This window comes from Drosophila serrata, unplaced genomic scaffold (genome assembly GCF_035046125.1).
Source record: "Drosophila serrata isolate PLE 108 unplaced genomic scaffold, ASM3504612v1 contig_269, whole genome shotgun sequence".
Taxonomy (NCBI): domain Eukaryota; kingdom Metazoa; phylum Arthropoda; class Insecta; order Diptera; family Drosophilidae; genus Drosophila; species Drosophila serrata.
This window is the reverse complement of record NW_028257167.1, coordinates 101216-111980: the sequence shown is the minus strand read 5'-3', so window position 1 is coordinate 111980 and position 10765 is coordinate 101216. Positions and strand designations below refer to the sequence as shown.

At 40.6% G+C, this 10765-nt stretch overlaps 1 protein-coding gene across 1 annotated transcript; it reads left to right on the top strand.

Moving 5' to 3' along the window:
- The first annotated feature begins 94 nt into the window (after positions 1 to 94).
- Ppcs (phosphopantothenoylcysteine synthetase) lies at positions 95 to 10722 on the top strand. Its single transcript, XM_020957988.2, has 5 exons — positions 95 to 866; positions 2116 to 2559; positions 7626 to 7811; positions 7912 to 8049; positions 8125 to 10722. The coding sequence occupies exons 1-5, from the start codon at positions 741 to 743 to the stop codon at positions 8170 to 8172; spliced, it is 942 nt and encodes a 313-aa protein (XP_020813647.2). The 5' UTR covers positions 95 to 740; the 3' UTR covers positions 8173 to 10722.
- The last annotated feature ends 43 nt before the right edge of the window (positions 10723 to 10765 follow it).

Sequence of the window (10765 nt, the reverse complement as noted above, 5' to 3'; positions counted from 1 at the left end):
TTTACCAAGTTATTCACTATTGCCATTTGCGGTTTATACTGTTGACAAGCAACAAGTATGCTGCAGCAGCCGGAACCAGTTGCCCACCACCCCCACTCGGTCGCTGACCAACACTGCCATCAGCTGTTTTGTGTGTCTTGCGTGGTGTTATTTTTTTTCGTGGCCCTCCTGCACTTTGAACCTGCGACAGCCTCGTTTCGTGCGAATAAAGATACGAATTTAAGTGCGCCTGTCCGCATTCCGGTTCGTCCTCAACCGTAGTCCGTCGCATTTTTCGGTTTAGACTCCCGCGGAACTCGCTGCCGTGTGCACGTTTGTAGCATTTTAAGCTCTGCGCCAGCTTTCTCGTTTGGCTCTCTCCGGGAAGAGCGCCTCCGTTCCGTTCCGCCGCCCCGCTTTCTTCTCGCGCGCCGTGCTCTCTCCGCTGTCTACAACTCCATTGATAAGCAGCAGAGACATCCCCGCCCCCAGCCCCATGCTTCTGTTTTTAACAAAGTTCGGTTCAAAAAATAAATAAATAAAATACAAAACAAAAAACCTGTGAAAAAAAGCTAAATCAATCAATTAAAATAAGTACGTGCGTGTGGCAAAGTTAATTTGGTTTGCTCGCCGTCCGTTGCCGTCTGTGTTTTTATTAATTAGCAGTGCATAGTTTCCGGCGGAAGGCTGCTGCTTTCCGTTATTTGCGAGCTTCCGTTTACGCGGCCAATTAGCAGCAGCAGGAGCAAAGGATTGCCAAAATGACGCACTGGGAGGACTTCTACAACACTCACCTGCCGCCCGCAGACTTTGAGGACAATCGCTCCTTGCTAAAGGAGTTCTGCGAGCGCCACAACAAGCTCCAGAACCGCATCGTCCTCGTCACGGTAAGCTGGGAATCCTCCCTCTGATTTGGGTTCTGTTTAGAAATCTTGTCAGCAAATGTGGATTTAGGGTCAACGACAGGGGTTAAGCTGACCCCTTCAACCGGTGAATGCTTTAATGAGGAACGCTCCGGGCTTTAAAAGCGGGAAATATGTGCATAAATTTAAGTGAAAAGTGAAATGTATACAAACGGTGTTTATAGAAATATCTAGATTGTTTAAAGTTATTGTCAAAGGAGGGAAACAATATAAGAATACATTAAATGTATGAATTACAAAAATGTAAACATATTGAAAATGACGAAAAGCCTTACTTTGTAACTATTTAAACAGACTTCTTAAAGCCTTTTAAAGACAGAAATAGAAATTTAACGCATTTAAAAAAGTCAGAAAATGTATATATATTCACTTTAATTTGCTGAAATTCCGCAAAACTTGATTGAAATAATTGGATTTATTTCTAGGAAATAATCTGTAGAGAATTCAAATGCTTTTTGCTTTAGTTTGTAGGCAAAATTTTCAAGAAAATTCGGCAATAACTCATACCGACAATCTAGCTGTGAAATGTGTTTCCCAATCAACAAAAAATCAATATTTAACTAAAACCAGGTCATACAAAAACTAGAAATATTTAAGGTATCTTTAGAATTTAGGTGAAAACAATTATTAAAACTATAACTGGAAGTAATCCAATAATAAGTATATATTTTTCGACTTTTGTATGGTACATGTTGCTGCCTTAATCCTTTTTATGATTTATGTCAAAGTAAAGCAATAAATTCTTATTATGGATTACACAGTTTTGATTTATAGCCAACGTAAGGATATTAATTTGAATCAGATGACTAACTACCTTAGAGGAAATATGGCTGCCAATATGTGTATTTATCTGTTTGTTTTCCAAGCCATTGGTTTTCCCCAGGAGAGAAAAAGTTAAAGGAATGCATATGAAGCCTTTATGTTTGGTAAAATAAATCAATTAAGATTGATAACTTTGGTGTTGTCAGATTTTTCCGGGCTTAAATAGTTTCGAAGATTTATGGCTGTTAAATTCCAGCTGTTGCTGTTTGTGGCTTAAATTAAAATATTAAAAAATTATTTATGGCTGTTCTAGAGTCCACAAAGATGCTGATTTCACCCATATAACGTTTATAGATAGTTAATTGCAGGCAGTGACAGTTTAACTTCAATTCTCTCTGGTTTAAATTTGATTTCCTTTATAACATAACCCTTCTTCCATTACCAATTCCAGTCCGGCGGCACAACAGTTCCCCTCGAGCACAACACAGTGCGATTCGTGGATAACTTTAGCGCTGGAACACGTGGCTCAGCTTCGGCGGAATACTTCCTGGATCACGACTATGCCGTGATCTTCATGCATCGCCACAAGTCGCTGGAGCCCTTTACGAGGCACTTCACCGGCCAGCAGTTCTTCGACATGCTGGACATTGCAGACAATAGCCAGAGCTCAACGATAGCCATCAAGCCGGACTCGGTGGATGTGTTCGCTCCAGTTCTGGCCAAGTATAAGATTGCCCGCGAGACGCAGATGATCCTGTATGTGAACTTTACCAGCGTCGTGGACTACATGTGGCTGCTCCGTGCCGCCTGCGAGTGCCTGGCCGCCTTCGAGCAGCGGGCAGTCCTTTACCTGGCAGCGGCCGTTTCCGACTTTTACATACCCGAGGACATGATGGTAAGTTGGAGATTCCGGAGTCCGAATTATGTGGGATGTTCGAAGTGGGTGAAGGGAGGCCATGTGGGAAATCTCGTAATTGATTGCGCTTGTCAGTGGGCGAGTGCGGAGTGAGTGGAAATTGGTTTTTATTGATTCTCAAAGCTGCACAGAAACAAAAAACATATATATAGGGAATTATTTATATATAGATCGAATCTGAAGAGAAGAGAATTTTGACATTTTACAAAATATCTTGGGTCCTTTTAGAGATTTATTTATCCATACTTTCTACTAAAAACATTATGTTTACACAACAAAATAAATAAGCTATGAAGGATGTTGAGGAAAGCTGTCATAAAATAAATATACATTATTTATAGTGTCTGCACAACGCTTTAGCATCCTTTTTTACATTTTCCTTCAGGAAGATTTTTCCCACGCTTTCTTAGACACCTTTTGTTTATAAGCTAATGGAAAATAAATCCGAAATTTGAATAAAAGAAGCAGTAAATTCTTTAAAGAGATAGATAGACTTAAATCTAAACTTGCTGCTTTATCAGAATCGAACTCTTGAAATACTATTTATGGCTCTTGGTAGTTTTTTACTGTGTGCACTGCCCTTGAGCCTGGCGCTCCATTCGATTCCCAGTTGTTGAGGATGTCCCCGGTCTGCCCATGACACATTTCCTCTCCACATTATTGACGTTCGACTGGGCTAAGTCAACTGTGGTGGCTGCCACTGCTGTTCCTAGTTCCTAGTTCCTTCCATCTCCTACTGCTGGCCATAGGAGCCTTATCACAGGCTGTCAGTGTCACTCGCAACGGCCTTGTGGCCTTGTCCGCCAGCCAGGCAGCAGCCTTAACATTGTCATCGTATAATTTGATTTGCATAATTTCGCTTGTTACCGTGTTTCTGCGCTACGCTTCACTTGGATTCATGCCACCCATTCACCCACGCCACCGCTGTAGCTTCCTACGTTTTTCTAGTATCCCTTCACCTTTAGCACCCACCAAACCCATCCATCCATCCATCCATCCATCCATCTATCCATTCATTCTTATATATCGAGTGGGTGGGCTACCCGCCTGGTGCCTGGTGGTGTTTACTTGTCACAATCCCCACGCCTTCCATGCCTCTCGCCGTTTGTCAGCTGACTTGTTGGCGCATATTCAGGAGGCGGAGGAGCTGGAGCGGCAGGTTGGGAAGGAAGCGGTGGGAAAAAGGCTTTCAAGTGCATCAAATGTCCATTGGTGGGGCGTGAATGGCTCTGCCTGACAGCCCTCTTTATTTACCTGTCCGTTTTGCATTTGCATACCATCACACATGCACTTTGTATGAACATACAGCTAAGGTCAAAGAAATATTTTCTACAAGCTAAGCAATCTTTCTAAAATGTTTTCTTTTGATCTAGAAAAGCAGATTAAAAAGCTTTTCAAAACAATTATTTAATTATAATTAATAATGGGAATGCTAAAGGTAACAGCATATACAAGATACCACTGCTTATATTTGCAAATTAAAATGTACTTTGCTTGTTTCACAAAAGTATGCTACTTAATATAGTTGTTGAAATTGCCTTTTTCCTACTTTTATTTATAAAGGTAGACAGGGATACCTGGAATCCACTTTATCACATCTTAAATTTAAGTTGTAATACGGAAAACTTTATAATATGTCGTTGCAAAGTTGCTAAATATTCGATATTGCCGAAACTTATAATGAGGTTCTTTTTTTTGAAAGCACGTTCAGGTTCAGGGTTATCTTTTCAACAAATAAGTATGTGCATCTGTTTCAACAGCCGAATCGAACTAGCCATGTCCGGTCAAAAAATAAGTTTTTGACATTTTTCCGAAAATTGAAAATTTTATAAGGGGTTACATCATTAAAATTGCCAAAATTTGACAAAAAATTTAATTTTTTTATATTTTAAAACTTAGTATGCAGATTTGTTAATCTATTAAAAGTTAGCATAGAACCGCTTTCCAAATTAAAATTATTGATTTTTTGGCTTAGTTATGCGTTTTTAAAACAATGAATTTTGGGACAAAATTGTCTGTTTTTATACCTTTTTGCGGGGTTTTATAATTATAGTCAGAGACTTACAACAGCATCAACAAACGCAGTATGCAGATTTGTTAGTGCTATAAAAAGTTGCACAGAAAAGTTTTCAAATCAAAATTAATGCTATTTTGGCTAAATAATGATGTTTGGAAAACTCCGATTATTTAAGAAAATTGTCTGTTTTTATGACTTTTTTCGGAGTATAGCTTCAATCAGAAGATTAAAATGCAGTGAAGGAGTCATTTCCGACCCTACAAACCATATATATTCTTGATCAGCATCAACAGCCCTGTCGTTCTAGCTATGTCTGGTCAAAAAATAAATTTTTGCAATTTTTCCGAAAATTGAAAATTTAAAAATGCTAAAAATAGGAAAAATTTTGATTTATTTAAAATTTAAAATTGAGTATGCAGATTTATTAACCTTAAAAAAACTAGCACAGAACAGCTCTCCGATTCAAAATTGATGCTTTTTTGGCTAAGCTATGATTTTTTTTAACTTTGATTTGTCAATAAAAATTTCAATAAGTAACAATTCAAAGAATGCAAATATTTTAGGTTTACTTATGAGCGATTTTCGATTCGATCTATAAAATCAATTTCAAACTGAAAGGATATATAAGTTTCGGCATCCCGAAGTTTCCCCCGTTTCCCCGTTTCTTTTCTGGTTTTAGTATAAATTAAAAGTACATATTATCTTGAATAACAAAATATGGGAATCAGCTACAAATATCTCAGCTAACTAACTATTTAATAGTAATACAAAATTTATGATTATAACTAGCAAAAGATCTTTTTAAAGATAGAACAGATTACTAAACCTTGCATCAAAGGTTTTTGCTAGACTCTTTCCAACAATTAAATTAATTACCCGTACAACTTCCCAGATTTTCTTCTTATGTGCTAATACCTTGACTGTATTTGTATAAAACGTTGTAGATGCTATGGCTGGTAAGCACGAGAAACTTTTCCAGCCAACCGCCTGAGCCTGATTGTGATTCCGATGCCACTGCCGATGCTGATGCCGAGCATCGTTGTAGCATTTCCCATTTCCCACGCCCAGTTTCCGCTCAGCTCGTGCATTTCCCGTTCGCCATTCTGCTCAAGACACCCGGCCTTTTTGTCTCTGAAAATGCTCGTCCGTGTGTGTGTTGTGGGCGTTCATGGGTGTTAGCCACAAATCGTCCGCTCACTTGATTAAATTGTTTGAAGCTCTTGGCAGCAGTAACCTTTGGCGGAAAGGCACAAGTAGAATGCCGAAAATACCCTAAATGGCGAGAATGGCCTGTTGATGTTTATGCACGTGTCTAGCCCCAAAATATATGCGCATATTTGTGGCCTCGTCTTTTGGGAGGAGTCCTGCCTCGAAGAGAAAGTCTTATTCCCGGGGTAACACGAATTGCCTGCAAATCGATTTGGATTTGCATAATAACCACTTGGCATTGTATAAATAGAAGCAGTCAAGCCCGCTGCAACTACCTTTGAGTTTTAGCAGGTCCTTTGACTGCTTCAAGGACATTATTTTCCCTATTGGAAAGTAGGCAACTAATAACCTATATTTCCCTATTAGCAAAGTTTCCCTTTGGCAAATTGAAAACTCATTCAGCTCTTGAAGCTGCAGGCCAAGACAAGGTCAGCATTTCGAATTCCAACAAGTCAAAACCACAGACGAGACACGTTTTTCCAAAGCCACTTGCCAAAAGTTTGTCGCCGCTAACATACATACATATAAATGAGTTTGTGTGTGTTCAGTTGACTTCAAGGGAAGACGATACTAAAAATTCAATTTCACAATCACATCATCACGACGACGACGTACACGCCCTCAAGAGAACAAGGCCTAAAAGCCTTTACAAATTTATGCAAGGACGAAGGAGAAGAGAGCAGGGCTACACACTACACTCTACACAATTTGAATTAATTTGGGGCCTGCTGGCTCAGTGTTTGAGACCAAAAGCAAATTGTAATAAGTAAAAACAAACAGAAAATTAAAAGAGTAAACTTTTAACAGCGGGCAGGACAAAAAAGGCGACGTGCCGAAATCCGCAAATCAAATCAAAAGATTTTACAAGAGCACGCATCAACGCAGAGCACACAGAGACTACTACAGCTGTGGGTGCTAGAGGGAAAGGAAAATCAGGGAAAAGCAGAGGATAGCGGTGGAAAGCGGTGGAAAGCGTATTCAATGTCAACAGCTGCTAGCATTTCCCAGCAAAACCGAGAGCCACAAAACTTTTCTCCTCCCTCCTCAAAAAGCTTAAAGGCTCCCTTCCTGCCTTCCTCTGTTTTTTATTCAACTTCTTCCCTTGGCTTGTTTCGTTGTCGACTTAATGCCTTGAGCTAAATTCTTCATTTCTCCTCTCAATGTCGTCGTCCCCGGCTACTTAGGCGTGGTCTGTCCATCGGTATTGTCCAGCACAAAGGCGTTCCCGGATAAATGAGACTGGTCAGCCAGCTGCTTAGAGCAGCTTTACGGCCAGTTAATGAGAATGAGGCCGCGTTCAACAAGTTGTTCTCTCTAAGAGGGTGGCCCACGAGGCGTATGTGTAATATATATATGTATATTTTGAAAGGCTTTAAAAAAAAGAGCCTTGTGGTAGAGAATGTGCAGCCAGGCGTTGCCGTTAGCTCATTACGGCTGAGTTATGCTTTCAATTAGTTGTAATTCATATGCCACGTGGAGGCACCATTGAAAAGGACGAAGGAAATAAGAAAGAAAAATAAAGGGAAATAACCAGCCCTGGCCTTTCATTTTGTCGTCTGTCTGTCTGTCTGACTGTCTCTCTGTTTATTTTGCAAGGACACTTTGCTGCCCAAGAGAATGACTCTGTGTGTGTTTGTTTGTGCTGCATTGTGTGTGTGCTCCTCCATTTAAGAGGATGCTGTGCTGTATGTTGGTGGCTTTTGTGGGCAACGAACCAAGCGAGCCGTATTACATCGCGTATACGCATCGTGGCCATCATTCCATTAAAAAACACTAACCGCTGTCAACATTGGATTTCTGTCTCTCTGTCCCTTTGCAGCCCACCCACAAAATGCAATCGGGTGATGGAGCGCCAACGATTTCGCTGCAGCTGGTGCCAAAAATGCTAGCACCCCTTGCCAGCCTATGGGTGCCGCATGCCTTTGTGGTATCCTTTAAGCTGGAAACGGACGAGAGCCTATTGATTGTGAAGGCACGTGACAGCCTTAACAAATACAAGCACAAGGTGAGTGGGAGGGAGGGAAACCTAAAAAACCACAACCACCAGCAGAACTCTGTAATTCTAATTTCTTCCGCTTCCGCTTTCGCCCATCCTCCATCCTCAGCTGGTCATTGCCAATGTGCTGCAGACACGCAAGCATCGCGTGGTATTCGTCACGCCCACGGACTCCTATGAGCTGCACTTAAGCCGCGAACAGACGCTGCAGGGGCTCGAGATCGAGGAGCCCATTGTGGCCGATGTGGTAGGTAACGAACGAGAGGTTAATCCTCTTGGTCCTTGAAATGGTCATACAAATCCTCTCTTTTTCTTTTTTCAGGTGCAAAAGCACGCCGAGTTCATTAGCAATGCCCAGCAGCGTCAATGACCATTGTCCATGCGTCGTCGTCAGCCACAGCCGCAGCAGCATCCACATCAACATCAACACACACACCATCTGCAGCAGCAACTTCATCAACAGCTGGTTACTGGCGACGACGATGACGACGATGACGAGGATGCAGGCGATCTGGATTTGGATCGGGATCCTTATGGCGTGACCAGTTCGCATTATTGTCGCGTGCTCAATCCGGGCACGCCAAGCTTTGCCCGCAAATATTGAGCACGGGAATATAGAGTCTATATAGTGAATATTGAGGTGGTTTGCATATTCCTCATCGTTTTGGGTTGCCGCCACAATTGGTGGATCTATTTATGGTCACGCCTCATAATTGATGTGGCAGGGTCGCCACACTCTATTGTTTTCATACATATACATATATATATATATATAGTATATTAGTTAATGTATTTTCTGTTTATTGTTGCCACAAGAAATGATGTCACTTGTATGTATACGCCTTCCCACGGTGTCCTTTGTCTCCTTTGTTTAGCGGCACGTTTATGTCATCGAGTATACGCCACCGCGTGTTGCGCAGACATCAATAAGCGATTTTGATTTATGTACGTACGGAAAAGCTTATGATTTCCTTTGATATATAGATATATATATATATTTAATGAAGCATCGATCGGGCTTGTGTGGAAATTAAATCCCCCCAAAAGGGACGTGTTTGAAATGTGTTTTAAAAAGTGTAGAAAGCTGCATGCAATGGCAATTTAATGTCCCTGGACAGGCGACGCGACAATTGATTTGCCTGTTTTGCATACTGTACGATATATATACATATATAGTATATATATAAAGCAGGGCCTGTCTAATGTCCTTGTCGTTTGAAATTTATGGCGGCTCAAGCCTTGGCGCTTGTCTGTCCCAAGCAGGTCAAGTGCCAACTAGCAAAGGTCAGCTTAAAGCACCTCAAATTGAGTTTCAAAGCGTTGTAACACAAACCTAATTAACACACATATACACACACCATACACTCTTTACCCGAAACTGAGTTATTTCTTGGCAGGCTGTCCGTATCCTCAGGGTCCTTTTGGTCGCCGCCTCTGCACATTTTTATTGCACGTTATGCTGTGTGTGTGGAGTGTGTGTGTGTTTTCCCCTATCCCCCCCTAAACTGGTCTGCGGTGACGGGGACTGCTTTGTATCCTCCTTTCCATGGAGTTGTAACCACTTCCGTCCCGCCCGCATTTGTGGTTTTGTGTTTTGTGCAGCCCCGAGAACTATGCAGTGTTTTTGCGGGCTTTTCCTTTTTTTTTTTTGGTGAACTTGGGGGGAAAAAAATTTGAATTTTTTCCCCGGCCGTTTTGTGGGGGATCTTTTGTTTGTGCCTGCATCAAATTAAATTTTATTGCGCTCGCACGCACCACAAACACTGGGAAAAAACGTGGCAACAGATACGAAACGAGCAGCACAATCACACATGTGGCTTAGGATTTAAGCCAGGCTCCGTTTTCCGTTTCCGTTTCCATTCGTTTTCATTTCATTTTCTTGGCTGCGAGGCTTTTATTGCCACACCTACACACACACACCCCCGGCGCACATATCAAGTCTCTCCCTTGTGCTGAATTTTGCCTCGTATCGATTGCGCATTAAAGTATAAACATAAAAATTCAGTTTGCCAACAAGAGTTGCGTACAATAAAATATGTATAACTAGCCAAGTGGGGTGCGAATAAGAGATGGGCGGTTGGACAAGGACTCTCCTCCTTGGGATGTTCTGGACCGAGAGCCAGATGATATTTGCCTTAATTGGCAAACAGTGTATGTTTTTTTATTCCCATTTTCTGTGAGCTTAAACTTGCCAACAGCAGTGAATTAACAAAGAAAATATTATATATATAAACGATGAGTATTCAGACCTAAGAGAAAATCTCTTCATATCCCTGATTTAGGACTGAATTGAAATTGATTTTAGCTAACAACTTACAACTTCTTACTGGATCATTAATCTCTCTAATCGAAACAAGTAATTTGCATCATAATAAATTATAATAACCAAGAGCCGACTATAAGCAAAACCAAAGTGAACCAATTTGTTAATGTTTCAATATCCAATTCGGACCAAACACATACGATAAATCGAACAACTTATATAGAAATCATAAATATATATATACACAATATATCTCTATGTATACCTTCAAGAAAGTATAAAGAAACCGAGGAATTTCCATTGAATATTTACTCTCTACAAAAAAAGAAAGCATTTTGCCAGTCAAGCTAGATAACTATTTTATTGTTGAAATTGGCCTAAAAAACACTTAAACTTAAATACATAATGCAGTTAGGTGCTGCATCCTGCCCCCTGTCCTTGACCCCCCCTCTCTCTAACCGGAATCCAAGAGCTGTTAACTGTCTAAAACTGTTGTAAAATGTTTACCACAAATGTACCATATATAAGTATATACATATATATACCGTATTGAGTGTACTCATGTCTATACATACATCTACAAAAGATACATTAAATATATATATATTTGAATGTGTATTAAACTGGAAATGGAATAGCTTTAAATGTGTAGATAAACCCAAGTGTTTTATTCCTTATCATCGGGGATTTGAGGGTTTCT

Excerpts from the sequence above, each read along its gene's own strand:
- Ppcs (XM_020957988.2), top strand. The coding sequence starts at position 741 with ATGACGCACTGGGAGGACTTCTACAACACTCACCTGCCGCCCGCAGAC. Across the intron at positions 867-2,115 it reads ACCGCATCGTCCTCGTCACG|TCCGGCGGCACAACAGTTCC; the intron begins GTAAGCTGGGAA and ends TACCAATTCCAG. Across the intron at positions 8,050-8,124 it reads AGCCCATTGTGGCCGATGTG|GTGCAAAAGCACGCCGAGTT; the intron begins GTAGGTAACGAA and ends TTCTTTTTTCAG.